The sequence below is a fragment of the Oncorhynchus clarkii genome, chromosome 5 (genome assembly GCF_045791955.1).
Source record: "Oncorhynchus clarkii lewisi isolate Uvic-CL-2024 chromosome 5, UVic_Ocla_1.0, whole genome shotgun sequence".
NCBI lineage: Eukaryota > Metazoa > Chordata > Actinopteri > Salmoniformes > Salmonidae > Oncorhynchus > Oncorhynchus clarkii.
Window position 1 is genome coordinate 57,630,821 of NC_092151.1, and position 19,663 is coordinate 57,650,483.

A 19,663-nucleotide genomic window follows, 5' to 3' on the forward strand; every position below is an offset into this window, starting at 1 on the left:
AAGGTACCAAAAAAAGTCTACAGCATTGAAGGTCCCCAAGAACACAGTGGCCTCCATCATTCTTAAATGGAAGAAGTTTAGAACCAACAAAACTCTTTCTAGAGCTGGCAGCCCGGCCAAACTGAGCAATCGGGGGAGAAGAACCTTGGTCAGGCAGGTGACCAAGAACCCGATAGTCACTCTGACAGAGCTCTAGAGTTCCTCTGTGGAGATGGGAGAACCTTCCAAAAGGACAACCATCTCTGCAGCACTCCACCAATCAGGCCTTTATGGTAGAGTGGCTAGACGGAAGCCACTCCTCAGTAAAAGGCACATGACAGCCCGCTTGGAGTTTGTCAAAAGGCACCTAAAGACTCTCAGACAATGAGAAACAAGATTCTCTGGTCAGATGAAACCAAAATTGAGAGGATCTCCAGAGAAGAATTGGAGAAACTCCCCAAATACAGGTGTGCCAAACTTGTAGCGTCATTCCCAAGAAGACTCGAGGCTGTAATCGCTGCCACAGGTGCTTCAACAAAGTACTGAGTAAAGGGTCTGAATAATTATGAAAATTTGATATTTCAGTTTTTTTTTTTATAAATTGGCAAACGTGTCTAAAAACCTGTTTTTGCTTTGTCATTATTGGGTAATGTGTGTAGATTGAAAAGGGGGAAAAAAACAATTAAATCAATTTTAGAATAAGGCTGTGACACATTGTGGAAAATGTCAAGGGGTCTGAATACTTTCCAAATGCACTGTGTCTGGATTTGATCAGCATGAAAATTCCAACCTGATGCTACCTGAGCCTGATGAGACATATATTAAATACATTTTATGAGCCCTACATTGACGACATTTAATGAGCCCAAGCCCAAATGATTGTGCAGTTATCCAATACATTGCACATTACTCACGACAGAAAGACAGAAAAGCCCATAGAAGTAGCTAGCTATATGCTCTCTTGGATAAATAAATGTAACTAGCTCCAGCAGGCTCATCTTTTTGAGTGTGAACTGTATTACTGTACTGTATTGTATTATATGGACTGGAATTACACACATCGTTCAAACCATGATAAAGCTGAAAGAACATCCAATTCTGGTGCACCAGAAAGTACATGCTAGAGAATTTGATTACAATTTTGAAATATAAAAGGGCATATTTGTATAATCAGTAGGCTGACGAATATATACCTTTCATATTTCCCCTAATGTTATTGGCATACCTCCTTTTTCTCTCTCTACTGTTGCTTCATTCTTTCCTCACTTTCAACAGTTTTATTGTCCTTATCTTCATCATTCTAATGACATGCTTGAATAATATAGGACTAGAATTAGATGCAGACGGCTTTCACCTCTCTTCACAAAGATTGAATGGTTATGGGTCTGAATAAATGACTGCAATAGCCTACCGCCATCGCGTGTACGCTCTTCTTTCAAACTACCCGTGAGTTCTGTTGGCTGCTGTATTTAACGTTCAGCAAAAAAAAATAGTCTATTGGTATAAGAAATGCAAAAAAAAAAAAAAAGAATGTCCAGCAAGCTATTCTTTTTTTTTTTTAATTTTACCCCTTTTTCTCCCCAATTTCGTAGTATCCAATTGTTGTAGTAGCTACTATCTTGTCTCATCGCTACAACTCCCGTACGGGCTCGGGAGAGACGAAGGTTGAAAGTAATGCGTCCTCCGATACACAACCAACCAAGCCGCTGCTTCTTTAACACAGCGCACATCCAACCCGGAAGCCAGCCGCACCAATGCGCCGGAGGAAACACCGTGCACCTGGCCACCTTGGCTAGCGTACACTGCGCCCAGCCCGCCACAGGAGTCGCTGGTGCGCGATGAGACAAGGACACCCCTACCGACCAAGCCCTCCCTAACCCGGGCGACGCTAGGCCAATTGTGCGTCGCCCCACGGACCTCCCGGTCACAGCCGGTTACGACAGAGCCTGGGCGCGAACCCAAGACTCTGATGGCACAGCTGGCGCTGCAGTACAGCGCCCTTAACCACTGCGCCACCCGGGAGGCCCAGCAAGCTATTCTAGTCGAGATTTTCCTGCATGGGCCTCCAAGAGCTAAGGAGTGTTTTTTTTAAGTGGAGGCCAGCAGAGCACAGGTGCATGCGTATTGCGCAAGAAATGGAGGCTAAAAGTCAGAAGCTTACTATGCATAAACCATTAACTAGCTAAATATAAGGCTAATACTGCATTGAATGTATTACCTAAAAGAAGTAGGCTAGGACAAATACATACACTGTATAGGGCTACATAGAGCTGCTTCCTGTGCTTGGCCCTCCTATGTAGAACATAATAAACAGCTCCCTTTCCACCAGATGTGTACCAAACTCACTAAAAGTGGCAGTAATAAAGCCTCTCTTGAAAAAGCCAAACCCAGAAAATATAAAAACATATCGAATCTACCATTCCTTTCAAAAAAAATTGGAAAAGCTGTTGCGCAGCAACTCACTGCATTCTTGAAGACAAACAATGTATACGAAACGCTTCAGTCTGGTTTTAGACCCCATCATAGCACTGAGACTGCACTCGTGAAGGTGCTAAATTACATTTTAATGGCGTCAGACCAAGGCTCTGCATCTGTCCTTGTGCTCCTAGACTTTAGTGCTGCTTTTGATACCATCGATCACCGCATTCTTTTGGAGAGATTGGAAACCCAAATTTGTCTACACGGACAAGTTCTGGCCTGGTTTAGATCTTATCTGTCGGAAAGATATCAGTTTGTCTCTGTGAATGGTTTGTCCTCTGACAAATCAACTGTAAATTTCGGTGTTCCTCAAGGTTCGTTTTAGGACCACTATTGTTTTCACTATATATTTTACCTCTTGGGGATGTCATTCGAAAACATAATGTTAACTTTCACTGCTATGCGGATGACACACAGCTGTACATTTCAATGAAACATGATGAAGCCCCAAAATTGCCCTCGCTAGAAGCCTGTGTTTCAGACATAAGGAAGTGGATGGCTGCAAACTTACTACTGTTAAACTCGGACAAAACAGAGATGCTTGTTCTAGGTCCCAAGAAACAAAGAGATCTTCTGTTGAATCTGACAATTAATCTTAATGGTTGTACAGTCGTCGGCGCTCCTCTGGACCCTGATCTCTGTTTTGACGAACATATCAAGATTGTTTCAAGGACAGCTTTTTTCCATCTGCGTAACATTGCAAAAATCAGAAACTATCTGTCCAAAAATAATGCAGAAAAATTAATCCATGCTTTTGTTACTTCTAGGTTAGACTACTGCAATGCTCTACTTTCCGGCTACCCGGATAAAGCACTAAATAAACTTCAGTTAGTGCTAAATACGGCTGCTAGAATCCTGACTAGAACCAACAAATTTGATCATATTACTCCAGTGCTAGCCTCCCTACACTGGCTTTCTGTCAAGGCAAGGGCTGATTTCAAGGTTTTACCGCTAACCTACAAAGCATTACATGGGCTTGCTCCTACCTATCTCTCTGATTTGGTCCTGCCGTACATACCTACACCTACGCTACGGTCACAAGACGCAGGCCTCCTAATTGTCCCTAGAATTTCTAAGCTTACAGCTGGAGGCAGGGCTTTCTCCTATAGAGCTCCATTTTTATGGAATGGTCTGCCTACCCATGTGAGAGACGCAAACTCGGTCTCAACCTTTAAGTCTTTACTGAAGACTCATCTCTTCAGTGGGTCATATGATTGAGTGTAGTCTGGCCCAGGAGTGTGAAGGTGAACGGAAAGGCTCTGGAGGAACGAACCGCCCTTGCTATCTCTGCCTGGCCGGTTCCCCTTTCTCTGCTGGGATTCTCTTCCTCTAACCCTATTGCAGGGGCTGAGTCACTGGCTTACTGGTGCTCTTTCATGCCGTCCCTAGGAGGGGTGCGTCATTTGAGTGGGTTGAGTCACTGATGTGATCTTCCTGTCTGGGTTGGCGCCCCCCCTTGGGTTGTGCCGTGGCGGAGATGTTTGTGGGCTATACTCGGCCTTGTCTCAGGATGGTAAGTTGGTGGTTGAAGATATCCCTCTAGTGGTGTGGGGGCTGTGCTTTGGCAAAGTGGGTGGGGTTATATCCTTCCTGTTTGGCCCTGTCCGGGGGTATCATCGGATGGGGCCACAGTGTCTCCTGACCCCTCCAGTATTTATACTGCAATAGTACATGTGTGGGGGGGCTTGGGTCAGTCTGTTATATCTGGAGTATTTATCCTGTTTTATCCGGTGTCCTGTGTGAATTTAAGTATGCTCCCTCTAATTCTCTCTCTCTTTCTCTCTCTTCACCGGACGTGCTACCTTATCCCGGACCTGCTGTTTTCGACTCTCTCTCTCTCTACCGCACCTGCTGTCTCAACCTCTGAATGATCGGCTATGAAAAGCCAACTGACATTTACTCCTGAGGTGCTGACCCGTTGCACCCTCTACAACCACTGTGATTATTATTATTTGACCCTGTTGGTCATCTATGAACGTTTGAACATCTTGGCCATTTACTGTTATAATCTCCACCCGGCACAGCCAGAAGAGGACTGGCCACCCCTCAGTCTGGTTCCTCTCTAGGCTTCTTCCTAGGTTCCTGCCTTTCCTGCCTTTCTTCCTGGGTTCCTGCCTTTCTAGCCACTCTGCTTCTACATCTGCATTGCTTACTGTTTGAGGGTTTAGGCTGGACATCTGTATATCTTTACAAGAGAAGCATATAACAATTCAATTTCACACCATGCTAGTCATATAAATAATGTATTATAATTTACTGGTGTCTCCCAGTTATTTATTCCAGGAAAAGGGATTGGTTTTGGGCGGTAAATCCCGGTAAAATGTCGGTAACAGGGTTTCCGCCATTCAACCCTACCACATACCTGCGAGCAAATGGGAAGTTGAGGGAGGCACTGGTGGACACATTTCGGGGGCTGTCTATGGGACTGCTTGCAGCTGAAAAGAAACAAGGGATGATTATCATCATTACAATGAATTAAGCTTGGATAAATAAGAATAGGTAATTATAGCGATTGAAACCCTATTCATATTTTGAATAAGGTCGAAGCAAACTGTATGGAGGCAAGTCTCAGGTACTGTAAGTAGCTAGACTGAATAATATCTCAAATAGGTCTGGTTTATGGTGCCAAACAAAGCAGCAGTTAGCATCAAAGGGCATTAATGGAGAGGAGGCTATGCGACGTTGTAAAGTATCATTTTGTTTGTCTTTGACAGTGCCTGGACCTTTGTGTACTCGAGACACAAGTGTTCATTAACATGGGAGCATTTTGCTACCAATTAATTCAACTGTAAACATAATGAATGCTTAAATTGTGCCCCCTAATCAGATAAGTCTCGACATGATAGAACTTGAAAGAGAATGTCTGCACATCTCTGGCATGTAGGGCCCTCGTGAAGAACTCTATTCATAGGGTGCTTGACAACCAGAAGTGATACAGTGCCTTCAGAAAGTACTCATACCCCTTGACTTATTCTACATTTTGTTGTGTTACAGCCTGAATTCAAAAGTTATTACATATATTTCTCACCCATCCACAGTATACACAATACCCCATAATGACAAAGTGAAAACATGTTCTTAGAAATGAAATACAGAAATCTCTCATTTACATAAATATTCACACCCCTGAGTCAATACATGTTACAGTAACCTTTGGCAGTGATAACAGCTGTGAGTCTTCCTGGGTAAGTCTCCAAGACCACACCTGGATAGTACAATATTTGCACATTATTATTTTTCAAATTCTTCAAGTTCTGGTTGTTGACCATTGCTAGACAGGCATTTTCAAGTCTCGCCATAGATATTCAAGCCGATTTAAGTCAAAACTGTAACTAGGTCACTCAAGAACATTCAATGGCATATTAGTAAGCAACTCCAGTGTATATTTGCCCTTGTGTTTTAGGTTATTGTCCTGCTGAAAGGTGAATTTGTCTCCCAGTTTCTGTTGGAAAGCAGACTAAACCAGGTTTTCCTCTAGGAGTTTTCCAGTGCTTAGCTCTATTCCGTTTCTTTTTATCCTAAAAATCTCCCTAGTCCTTGCCGATGACAAGCATACACATAACATGATGCAGCCACCCCATGCTTGAAAATAATATGAGTAGTAATATTAACTCAGTGATGTGTTGGATTTGCCCCAAACATAACGCTTTGTATTCAGGACTCAAAGTTAATTTCTTTGCCACATTTTTTTCAGTTTTACTTTAGTGACTTATTGCAAATAAGAATATTTTTTATTCTGTACAGGCTTCCTTATTTTCACTCTGTCAGTTAGGTTAGTATTGTGGAGTAAATACAATGTTGTTGACCCATCCTCAGTTTTCTCCTGACACAGCCTGTTTAAAACAACTGTTTTAAAGTAACCATTGACTTCATGGTGAAATCACTGAGCGGTTTCCTTACCCTCCGGCAACTGAGTTAGGCAGGGCGCCTGTATCTTTGTAGTTACTGGGTGTACTGATACACCATCAACAGTGTAATTAATAACTTAACCATGCCCATAGGGATATTCAATGTCTGCTTTTTTCCCCAATAGGAATTGGAAAACCTGGTCTTTGTGGTTGAATCTGTGTTCGAAATTCACTGCGCGACTTAAGGACCTTACAGATTATTGTATGTGAGGTACAGAAAATCATGTTAAACACTATTACTGCACACAGAGTGAGTCCATGCAGCTTATTATGTGACGTGTTAAGAAGACTTTTACTCCTGAACTTAATTTAGGCCTGCCATAACGAAGGGGTTCGGTACTTATTGACTTCAATACTTATTGACTCAACATTTCAGCTTTAGATTTTTTTGTAATTTGTCAATGTCTGAAAACATAATTCCACTTTGCCATTATAGGGCATTGTGTGTAGGCCAGTGACACAAAATCTCAATCTAATCCATTTTAAATTCAGGCTGTAACACATCCAAATGTGGAAAAAGTCAAGGCGTGTGAATACTTTCTGAAGGCACTGTATACACTCCCATTGATTCAAATGCTAAAGGGAAACACAAAAACCCACCCTTTACTGAAGAGACAATTTTTGTATTTTCTGACCAATAAGATGTATGTCTCCTCCTTTATTTTCTACAATCAGCACAGCATATATCTAAAAATGCTTTGAGGTCCCAATGATAACGAGAGAAATCCAAAATATTGATACTTGCACTTGCTATGTTGTAGTAGGACAGCCTACTCTAAAACATTAAAACGTGTCAACGGGTAGGAATAAGTCTACGTAGTGTACTATAGGCTACATAAACAGGCTACATACATTGGAGACAAACTTCTGTTCCTGTGAAGGTTCTTACCGGTGTGGACGGAGAGTGGGGAGAGAGGGCGTGACAGAGTGGGCGAAGGTGTCCCCAGGCCAAGACTCTTCCTGTTGCTGCTCCGGCAACTGTGGAACATAAACAGGAACAGAGATGTCAGTCACCAGCTACAAAACACTTCAGTCATCTATCTGGCAATGCTTCAAAACATGAGTTAGTTCCGCCTTCAAATAGCAATAGGAATAGTTCAAGTGATGTCATGAAAATGTCTTTAAGCACAGCAAATACACCAGTCTAAGCCAGAGGGGGGAAAAGATCATCAAAAACAGGCTTGTTTCTATTCTGGAAGGGGCAAAGATGCATTGCTTTCAATGTGAGTAATTGGCTATGACTAGCAAGCAATGCAGGGATTTTTCTGCCACTGAAATCCTTGGGCGGGCCACCTAAGCGTTTTTTGGGGTTGCCTAAGTCCAAACAGTGTAATAAACAAACGTTGTCTAAACTTAAACAACTAAAACAACATATAAAGTATGTAGAAAAGATAATGGACACATTATTTTACCATCTTTGAGAACTAAAAGCTAGACTGTCAGAATTGACATTTCCAAAAACAACCGCATTGTCTATGACATAATGCATATAATTGCAGGAAACTAACTTTTAAACGGCAAAACTTTCTTTCAAAACTTCAATATAACCAAAATCAACACAATTACAAACGGCTATTGTTAATAACTGTGAAGCAACAAAATGTGAGGGTGAGACACTTGTATAACAAAACATCCACTAAAAATCTACCACTTTGTACATCAACAGGGGGCATACTCACAGACAGAGAGTCAGACCGTTTATTATAAAGACTGAGGAGGAGTCAAGTAAATCATCTCGTCGATTTGACCAGAATGGGCACAATAAGGGTCAATAAAGGACAGATGAGCATCACATGTATGAAATAGGACATATATCAAATATAAGCACCCATCAAATTATTGTAAGTGACTCCCATAGGTCATCCAGAACTAGGATGTTGTTGCACAGCAGTGAGCAATCAAAAATTCTACGTGAACCAGGAATATTTATTCTGCATAGTGTCATTGTTTTGGATCTAACAAGGACTGTAGTTAGGTCATTAATTATTGAATACATAACTATTTTGTTCCCTTTTTGTTATAACAGTATTACAGACTTAAACACGAATAATCTGTAGGCCTATTTGTTTTGCCTTTCAATAACTATATTGTAGTCAATGATACATATTCACAATCAGCACATTTTCTAAGCACTGACCACGTTTAGCTGAACGCTCTGAAACTAAAACAATGGGGGTAATACCGCGTGTGGCACCAATATCGAAACCAAATGGGAGCCAGTGAATGAGCGTCAACATCGGCTATGTTATCACTTATAAAGTAATGTTTTTATCTAGTTACATTGTTTCTGAATATGTGAAATGGACACAAAGCAAGTTGAGGTCAAGCATGTGTCCATCTGGATGCCCATCTGGACCATAGACGGGTTATTTCAGAGACTTGTCTGAGAACATCAGCAAGGCCAACACAAAAAAATATCCTTTAAAAAAAGAATACACAACACATTAAAAGGACCATAATTGTCTGCGGTTGAGCTTTGTTACATAACTACATAAACCAGAACCTTTCCTACCTACCTTTTTGATCGTTTTAGCATTGATCCTGTTACAAAATGAGACTTGTTGTGGGTTGGCACTGCGGTCCAGTAACTTGGATCCGACATGGTGGATGTTGTTTACAACGAAAAAGAACACACATTCCGATCCAAAATAAATAATTATTGAATCTCCTAGATAGTAGATACAGGACCCGAGAATGGAACCCACAAAACCACGGGTAGACCCTCCATCGCCGTGGCAGTATGTTGTGTTCCCTGGACTAGCTAGTCAGCTTGGCTATCATTCAACCAGCTTTCAGCGCCACCTTCGCTTTATTTTGCCTCATATCCAAGCACCTAGGCCTACATCTTCTGCCTGGAAAGTGTTCCCGGTGGACATGGGCTACTCTCTCTCTGCCAAAACTCCATCGCTGACTGATATAGCCTACTACCATAGACACAGTAGACTTTTCACTAGTATTCTGTTCAGCACACACGATGACGTCACTTCCCTGCGTTAATAAAGGAAACCTTTCAAATAAATGTCGGCATTTCAAAACATTGCAAGCTCTTTCAAAAGATATTACATTTTTATTAATGTCGATTTTGATTGTGCTTATAAGCAAATGCAATAATACATTTATGGGAAATGTTTTAAATATGTAAAACTTGAGACCACTATTGAAAAATACAATGCTCAGACTGGATTGTTGACAACACTGGGCTTATTGCAATTTTTTGGGGGGTGCCTATGTAAAAGTGGGGTTGGGAGCACTCAGTAGGGTCTGTAGAATCTACATTGAACAAAAATATGAACTCAACACGTAAAGTGTTGGTCCTATGTTTCATGAGCTGAAATAAAAGATCCCAGAAAATCCACAAAAATATTACTTTTCTAAAATGTTGTGAACACATTTGTTTACATCCCTGTTAGTGAGCATTTCTCATTTTCCAAGATAGCCCATCCACCTGAAAGGTGTGGCATATGAAGAAGCTGATTAAACAGCATGCACATTACACAGGTACACCTTGTGCTGGGGACGATAAAAGGCCACTCTATAATGTGCAGTTTTGTCGTACAGCACAATGCCACAGATGTCTCAAGTTTTGAGGGAGTGTGCGATTGGCAAACTGACTGCAGGAATGTCCACCAGAGCTGTTGCCAGATAATGAAATGTTAATTTCTCTACCATAATCCGCCTCCAACGTCATTTTAGAGAATTTGGCAGTATGTCCAAATGGCTTCACAAGCGCTGACCTCGTGTATGATGTCATTTGGCAGAGCGGTTTGCGGATGTCAACGTTGTGAACAGTGCCCCATGGTGGCGGGGTGGTTATGGTATGGGCAGGCATAAGCTGCGGACAAGGAACACAATTGTATTTTATCGATGGCAATTTGAAAGCTCAGTGATACCGTGACGAGTTCCTGAGGCCCATTGTCATACCATTCATCCGCTGTCATCATCTCATTTCAGCATGATAATGCACAGCCCATGTTGCAAGGATCTGTACATAATTCCTGGAAGCTGAAAATGTCCCAATTTGTCCATGGCCTGCATAACCACCAGACTTGTCACCCATTGAGCATGTTTGGGATGCTCTGGATCGACGTCTATGACAGTGTTCCAGTTTCCGCCAATATCCAGCAACTTTGCACAGCCATTAAAGAGGAGTGGGACAACATTCCCCAGGCCACAATCAACAGCAGATCAACTCTATGTGAAGGAGATGTGTCGCACTGCATGAGGCAACTGATGGTCACACAAGATACAGACAGTTTTTCTGATCCACACCCCAACAGATGCATATCTGTATTCCCAGTCATGTGAAATCCATAGATTAGGGCCTACTGAATTTATTTCAATTGACTGATTTCCTTAAATGAACTGTAACTCAGTAAAATCTTTGAAATTGTTGCATGTTGCGTTTATATTTCTGTTCAGTATATACAGTATATGGTGTAATTTCATGGGGCACTGAATAATACGGAGTGTTGCTGGAATTTTACTTCAACCATTCCATAGGCCATAATGCAAATATATAGGAACTATATATTGGTGTATAGTGAAAAAAAGGATTCTGGAGGCATGTTTCTGTCTAAAAAGGGCCCAAAAGGGTCTAGAATGTTCAGTTTCATCATGATGTTCTCTAAAAATGATTTGTGATACAAATGTAAAAAGCATGTCAAACATACATCCTCCCGATGAGGTTTCAATGTGAAAATTACCAGAACAAATATATATATTTTTGCCAAATACATAAAAATCTCCAAAGAAGATTCCAATACTAGTTAGGGCTATAACTCAAAGCGCTTATCAGACAGTCAATCATTTAGCAAATTCTGTTGTTCTAGTGAAATGTAGCCCAAATAAAGTAATGAATAAATAACATTTTCATTTGAACTAAAATGTTGGTCTTAAGTGTTTGTTTTTTGAGAGTAGTACTGCTGGGTATTGAAATAACATGAAATAACACCATATATAGATTCTACAGACCCAACTGAGTTCTCCAAACCCCAGTTCACATCAGCACATAGAACAGTTTTTTTTTTTTTTTTTTTTTTTTTTTTTTTTTTGACCTATAAGCCAATGTGTAATGCATATATAGTGATTTGCATTGTGACCAATGTAATGGGAGAAGTAAAAGGCCTGCAACACTCCATATTACTCAGTGCCCCATGAAAAGACACCATATATAGATTCTACAGACTCTACTGAGTACTCCCAAATCCACTTTAACATCGGCACATGGAGTAGTTTTTTCAAATGCAGTGCACATATAGAGTTGAAGTCGGAAGTTTACATACACCTTAGCCAAATACATTTAAACTCAGTTTTTCACAATTCCTGACATTTAACCCTAGTAAAAATTCCCTGTCTAGGTCAGTTAGGATCACCACTTTATTTTAAGAATGTGAAATGTCAGAATAATAGTAGAGAGAAGTATTTATTTATTTCAGCTTTTATTTCTCTCATCACATTCCCAGTGGTTCAGAAGTGGTTCAATTAGTATTTGGTAGCATTGCCTTCAAATTGTTTAACTTGGGTCAAACGTTTTGGGGAGCCTTCCACAAGCTTCCCACAATAATTGGGTGAATTTTGGCCCATTCCTCCTGACAGAGCTGGTCTAACTGAGTCAGGTTTGTAGGCCTCCTTGCTCGCACACGCTTTCAGTTCTGTCCACAAATTTTCTATAGGATTGAGGTCAGGGCTTTGTGATGACCACTCCAATACCTTGACTCTGTTGTCCTTAAGGCATTTTGCCACAACGTTGGAAGTATGCTTGGGGTCATTGTACATTTGGAAGACTCATTTGCGACCAAGCTTTAACTTCCTGACTAATGTCTTCCAGAAAATCACATTGTAGGATTTTTAATGAATTGATTTGCAAATTATGGTGGAAAATAAGTATTTGGTCAATAACAAAAGTTTATCTCAATACTTTGTTATATACCCTTTGTTGGCAATGACAGAAGTCAAACGTTTTCTGTAAGTCTTCACAAGGTTTTCACACACTGTTGCTTGTATTTTGGCCCATTCCTCCATGCAGATCTCCTCTAGAGCAGTGATGTTTTGGGGCTGTTGCTGGGCAACACGGACTTTCAACTCCCTCCAAAGATTTTCTATGGGGTTGAGATCTGGAGACTGGCTAGGCCACTCCAGGACCTTGAAATGCTTCTTACGAAGCCACTCCTTCGTTGCCCGGGCGGTGTGTTTGGGATCATTGTCATGCTGAAAGACCCAGCCACGTTTCATCTTCAATGCCCTTGCTGATGGAAGGAGGTTTTCACTCAAAATCTCACAATACATGGCCCCATTAATTATTTCCTTTACACGGATCAGTCGTCCTGGTCCCTTTGCAGAAAAACAGCCCAAAGCATGATGTTTCCACCCCCATGCTTCACAGTAGGTATGGTGTTCTTTGGATGCAACTCAGCATTCTTTGTCCTCCAAACACGACGAGTTGAGTTTTTACCAAAAAGTTATATTTTGGTTTGAACTGACCATATGACATTCTCCCAATCTTCTTCTGGATCATCCAAATGCTCTCTAGCAAACTTCAGACGGGCCTGGACATGTACTGGCTTAAGCAGGGGGACACGTCGGGCACTGCAGGATTTGAGTCCCTGGCGGCGTAGTGTGTTACTGATGGTAGGCTTTGTTACTTTGGTCCCAGCTCTCTGCAGGTCATTCACTAGGTCCCCCCGTGTGGTTCTGGGATTTTTGCTCACCGTTCTTGTGATCATTTTGACCCCACGGGGTGAAATCTTGCGTGGAGCCCCAGATCGAGGGAGATTATCAGTGGTCTTGTATGTCTTCCATTTCCTAATAATTGCTCCCACAGTTGATTTCTTCAAACCAAGCTGCTTACCTATTGCAGATTCAGTCTTCCCAGCCTGGTGCAGGTCTACAATTTTGTTTCTGGTGTCCTATGACAGCTCTTTGGTCTTGGCCATGGTGGAGTTTGGAGTGTGACTGATTGAGGTTGTGGACAGGTGTCTTTTATACTGATAACAAGTTCAAACAGGTGCCATTAATACAGGTAACGAGTGGAGGACAGAGGAGCCTCTTAAAGAATAAGTTACAGGTCTGTGAGAGCCAGAAATCTTGCTTGTTTGTAGGTGACCAAATACTTATTTTCCACCATAATTTGCTAATAAATTCATAAAAAATCCTACAATGTGATTTTCTGGATTTTTTTTTCTCATTTTGTCTGTCATAAAGGCCTCTCTCATCTTTTTAAGTGGGAGAACTTGCACAATTGGTGGCTGACTAAATACTTTTTTGCCCCACTGTATAAGTGAAATAATCTGTAAACAATTGTTGGAAAAATTACTTGTCATGCACAAAGTAGATGTCCTAAATGACTTGACAAAACTATAGTTTGTTAATAAGAAATGTGTGGAGTGGTTGAAAAACTAGTTTTAATGACTCCAAACTAAGTGTATGTAAACTTCCGACTTCAACTGTATATACACTTTTGAACGAGAAATTGCCAAGAAACTGAAGATCTCTTACAATGTGGTGTACCACTCCCTTCACAGAACAGTGCAAACTGGCTCTAACCAGAATAGAAAGAGGAGTGGGAGGCCCCGGTGCACAACTGAGCAAGAGGACAAGTACATTAGTGTGTCTAGTTTGAGAAACAGAAGTCCTCAACTGTCAGCTTCATTGACCACGTGACTGGGACAATGCTGGGGGAAAAGGCCAAAAAACTGTACAGATAATGCCTTCATCAAACAACACTGTTTCACGACACATCAGTGACATGGCAGGAGACGTTTTGAACCAATTACTGCTTCTCATGCAAGCCAGTGAATTCTATGCATTACAGCTGGATGAGTCAACAGAGGTGGCTGGCCTGGCACAGCTCCTGGCATATGTCCCTGTCATGTTCGTCATAACACGGAGACCAAGGTGCAACGTGATAAGAATACATACTTCTTTTAATGAAGAATAAACACTGAACAAACTATACAAAACAACAAAACGACCATGAAGCTAATAACACAAGTGCTAACAGGCAACTACATCTAGACATTAACCCACAAAATACCCAATGAATATGGCTACCTAAATATGGTCCCCAATTAGAGACAACGATAAACAGCTACCTCTGATTGAGAACCAATCTAGGCAACCATAGACATATAAACCCCCAGACTAGAAAAAAACATAAACATTCAAAAACCCTAGACAGAACAAAAACACATATACCCACCCTCGTCACACCCTGACCTGACCAAAATAATAGAGAAAACATAGATAACTAAGGTCAGGGCGTGACAGTATCCCCCCCCCCAAAAAAAAGGTGCGGACTCCCTGCTGCAAACCTAAACCTATATGGGAGGGTCTGGGTGGGCATCTAACCTCGGTGGCGGCTCTGGTTTTGGACGACGTCCCCCTTTTTTACTCTGAGTCCGCTCTTGTAGCACCGACCCGTGGATCATCGTCGGAGGCTCTAGACTGCAGATCCTTGCCGTAGGCCCCGGCCTGGGGACCCTCGCTGCGTGGATCATCGCCGGATGTTCTGGACTGGGGACCGGCGCTGGAGACCCCGGACTGGGGACAGTCGCTGGAGACCCCGGAATGGGGACAGTCGCTGGAGACCCCGGACTGGGGACAGTCGCTGGAGACCCCGGACTGCGGCCTGTCGTTGGAGGTTCCGGACTGTGGCCCGTCCTTGGAGGTTCCGGACTATGGCCCGTTGTTTGAGGTTCCGGACTGTGGCCCGTCATTTGAGGTTCCGGACTGTGGACTTTCGCCGGACGCTCTGGACTGGGTACTATTGCCGGACGCTCTGGACTGCCGAGGCGCACTGTAGGCCTGGTGCGTGGTGCCGGCACTGGTGGTGCCGGGCTGGTGACCGTTTACTACGGTCAATTAAGGAAGACATCCTCTTCTGCAAACCACTGGAAACCAGGACAACAGGAGAGGATATTTTTAAAGTACTGGACAGCTCTGTGACATCAAATGGACTTTGGTGGTCAAGATGTGTTGGTATCTGTATGGCGCAAAAGCCATGACAGGGAGACATAGTGGAGTGGTAACGTGCGTGCAATCAGATGCTCCCGACGCCACTTGGGTACACTGCAGCATCCACCGAGAGGATCTTGCTACCAAGGGAATGCCTGACAGCTGGAAAGACGTTTTGGACACAAGAAAACAAGGCCCCTGAACTCTTGTGTATTTTCAGCACTATGCAATGATATGGGCAGCGACTATGTAATAATTTTAAAACATACCTGTTATCAATGGGCAAAGTATTGACAAAAAAAATTAAATTGAGAGACTAATTTTCACTTGTCTGACCACTTGCATGATGACGGGTTTCTCACACAACTGGCCTATCTGGGTGATGTTTTTTCTCGCCCGAATGATCTGAATCTAGGATTACAGGGACTCTCTGCAAATATACAGTGCCTTGCGAAAGTATTCGGCCCCCTTGAACTTTGCGACCTTTTGCCACATTTCAGGCTTCAAACATAAAGATATAAAACTGTATTTTTTTGTGAAGAATCAACAACAAGTGGGAAACAATCATGAAGTGGAACGACATTTATTGGATATTTCAAACTTTTTTAACAAATCAAAAACTGAAAAATTGGGCGTGCAAAATTATTCAGCCCCTTTACTTTCAGTGCAGCAAACTCTCTCCAGAAGATCAGTGAGGATCTCTGAATGATCCAATGTTGACCTAAATGACTAATGATGATAAATACAATCCACCTGTGTGTAATCAAGTCTCCGTATAAATGCACCTGCACTGTGATAGTCTCAGAGGTCCGTTAAAAGCGCAGAGAGCATCATGAAGAACAAGGAATACACCAGGCAGGTCCGAGATACTGTTGTGAAGAAGTTTAAAGCCGGATTTGGATACAAAAAGATTTCCCAAGCTTTAAACATCCCAAGGAGCACTGTGCAAGCGATGATATTGAAATGGAAGGAGTATCAGACCACTGCAAATCTACCAAGACCTGGCCGTCCCTCTAAACTTTCAGCTCATACAAGGAGAAGACTGATCAGAGATGCAGCCAAGAGGCCCATGATCACTCTGGATGAACTGCAGAGATCTACAGCTGAGGTGGGAGACTCTGTCCATAGGACAACAATCAGTCGTATATTGCACAAATCTGGCCTTTATGGAAGAGTGGCAAGAAGAAAGCCATTTCTTAAAGATATCCATAAAAAGTGTCGTTTAAAGTTTGCCACAAGCCACCTGGGAGACACACCAAACATGTGGAAGAAGGTGCTCTGGTCAGATGAAACCAAAATTGAACTTTTTGGCAACAATGCAAAACGTTATGTTTGGCGTAAAAGCAACACAGCTGAACACACCATCCCCACTGTCAAACATGGTGGTGGCAGCATCATGGGCCTGCTTTTCTTCAGCAGGGACAGGGAAGATGGTTAAAATTGATGGGAAGATGGATGGAGCCAAATACAGGACCATTCTGGAAGAAAACCTGATGGAGTCTGCAAAAGACCTGAGACTGGGACAGAGATTTGTCTTCCAACAAGACAATGATCCAAAACATAAAGCAAAATCTACAATGGAATGGTTCAAAAATAAACATATCCAGGTGTTAGAATGGCCAAGTCAAAGTTCAGACCTGAATCCAATCGAGAATCTGTGGAAAGAACTGAAAACTGCTGTTCACAAATGCTCTCCATCCAACCTCACTGAGCTCGAGCTGTTTTGCAAGGAGGAATGGGAAAAAAATGTCAGTCTCTCGATGTGCAAAACTGATAGAGACATACCCCAAGCGACTTACAGCTGTAATCCCAGCAAAAGGTGGCGCTACAAAGTATTAACTTAAGGGGGCTGAATCATTTTGCACGCCCAATTTTTCAGTTTTTGATTTGTTAAAAAAGTTTGAAATATCCAATAAATGTCGTTCCACTTCATGATTGTGTCCCACTTGTTGTTGATTCTTCACAAAAAAATACAGTTTTATATCTTTATGTTTGAAGCCTGAAATGTGGCAAAAGGTCGCAAAGTTCAAGGGGGCCGAATACTTTCGCAAGGCACTGTATATTCAATGTGCGGGACAAAATTGAGGCTATGATTAAGAAGTTGGAGCTCTTCTCTGTATGCAGTAACAAGGACAACACACAGGTCTTTCCATCATTTTATGACTTTTTGTACGCAAATGAACTCAAGCTTACGGACAATGTCAAATGTGATATAGCGAAGCACCTGAGTGAACTGGGTGCGCAATTATGCAGGTACTTTCCCAAAACGGATGACACAAACAACTGGGTTCATTATCCCTTTCATGCCCTGCATCCAGTCCACTTACCGATATCTGAACAAGAGAGCCTCGTCGAAATTGGTTCTGTGAAAATTGAATTTAATCAGAAGCCACTGCCAGATTTCTGGATTGGGCTGCGAATATCAGAATATCCTGTCTTGGCAAATCGCGCTGCTAAGGCACTGATGCCCTTTGCAACCACGTACCTATGTGAGAGTGGATTCTCGGCCCTCACTAGCATGTAAACTAAATACAGGCACAGACTATGTGTGGAAAAAGACTGAAACTCTCTCCAATACAACCCAACATTGCAGAATTATGTGCATCCTTTCAATCACACCCTTCTCATTAACCTGTGGTCAGTTATTTGATCATCAAAAATTGTGAATAAGGCTTTATATGTAAGATGGTTAAATAAAGAGCAAAATTATTGATTATTATCATCATATTATTATTTGTGCCTTGGTCCTATAAGAGCACTTTGTCACTTCCCACGAGCTGGGTTGTGACAAACTCACAGTCATTATGTTTAATAAATGTATTGTATAGTGTGTGTGTGGCAGGCTTACAATGATGGCAAAAAACAACATTTGAGAGTGCGCTGGCCCTGGTGCTAGAGGGGGTACACAGCTGGAGGTTGAATGTTTGAAGGGGTTCGGGACTATAAAAAGTTTAGGAACAACTGGTGTAGAGAAAGAAATTGATGCATAACACTTTAGTATTGTAAAATAAAGAAATCTTGGTGGTCAAAAAAATTATTTGATCAAACTAAAAGGAAGTTCAACCAAATGTCATTTCAAAAACTATGACTGGTATATTACAGTTTCTCTGTGAACAGAACTGAACAATATTCTTAGTAGTTTTGCCAAATTATCAGGATACAGATGATTTCTCACTATATGTATTACAATAACCTAGTGCTCTACATAGCATTCTGTATGCTGCTTCGGTTTGCCATATGGTTTTCCTTTCCTCTGCAGTGTACCATTGGGGGTTGCCAGGCAACCATCATAAGCCAGGCAACCTTTCCTCCAAATGACTTCCAATAGTTAAGACAATTTCTAGCAGCTGCATTTTGCACGTTGCAACATTTTATCTAAACAATATGGTTCAGTGTTTTAACGTTTATGGTTCAACAAATTAGGCAATGTTACTGCGATGAAAAATGTGCTTTCATCAGTGAAATTAAATTAGCAAAAATACAGTCCGTAAAAGCAACGTCTGCTTTAAAGGTATCTTCATAATTCCTCACAGGAGCTGTTCTCAAGCCCCCTGTCCGTTCTATAAAGTGGGCCTGATTCCCTTGTGTGGCTGTATGTGGCTGTGTGCTGTATGTGGGCTGTCTTTCTTACCTCCAGGGATGTAGGGTTTGTAAGGGGCTGCAGGGGCTGCATGGGCTGCATGGGCTCAGTAGAGTTGGGCTCTGGCAAGTGGGTGACAAACTGTAAGGCAAGACACGGTCACATGGATCAGTGTGCTGACTCAGCACGGTCGCTGTTGCCTACCAGTGCCTGGGTAATGGCTGAGATGCACCCCAAGGTCTCACTTTCATTGGCTGACATTATAGGTCTGTGATAGACACTCGGCAACTGTTTGCAAATGACACCAACTTACTTCCCAGCTGTGTTTTGGGATACTTTTTCCAGATAGTATTGTATGGATAATAGTCTGTCATCGGATAGCCATTTCAGTGTTCCGTACAAGACACCAGATCGATGTCAAGGGTTTGTCACAGCATGATTTTTTGCTCACTTGCTTTTTTTTTTTTTTTTTTACCTTTATTTAACTAGGAAGGGCTCATTGAGATTAGAAATCTCTTTTTCAAGAGCGTCCTGGCCAATAAAGGCAGGTCCAAGTCATTACACAATTACAGACAGACAACATGAAAAACTACAAGTAATCTAGTAAAAACTATAGAATTCACAAGAGTATAAAAGAAAAATCATAAAATAGCAAATTAAAAACATTGACAGGTCAGGGAATCAGTCTCAAAATCCTTCATCAGTGATTTAAAAACACCAATCGGACAAGTTCTTCCAGTTTAAAAGTATTTTTGTAAGGTGTTCC

The 19,663-nt window shown here is 41.9% G+C and overlaps 1 protein-coding gene across 1 annotated transcript in view; it reads right to left on the minus strand.

Moving 5' to 3' along the window:
* The window catches only part of LOC139409069 (microtubule-associated serine/threonine-protein kinase 3-like), a 61,838-nt gene that overhangs the window by 28,144 nt on the left and 14,031 nt on the right, over positions 1-19,663 (minus strand). The window contains 3 exon segments of the mRNA XM_071153747.1: positions 4,820-4,892; positions 7,255-7,343; positions 18,949-19,038. Of these exon segments, the coding sequence (XP_071009848.1) occupies positions 4,820-4,892; positions 7,255-7,343; positions 18,949-19,038 (252 nt within the window).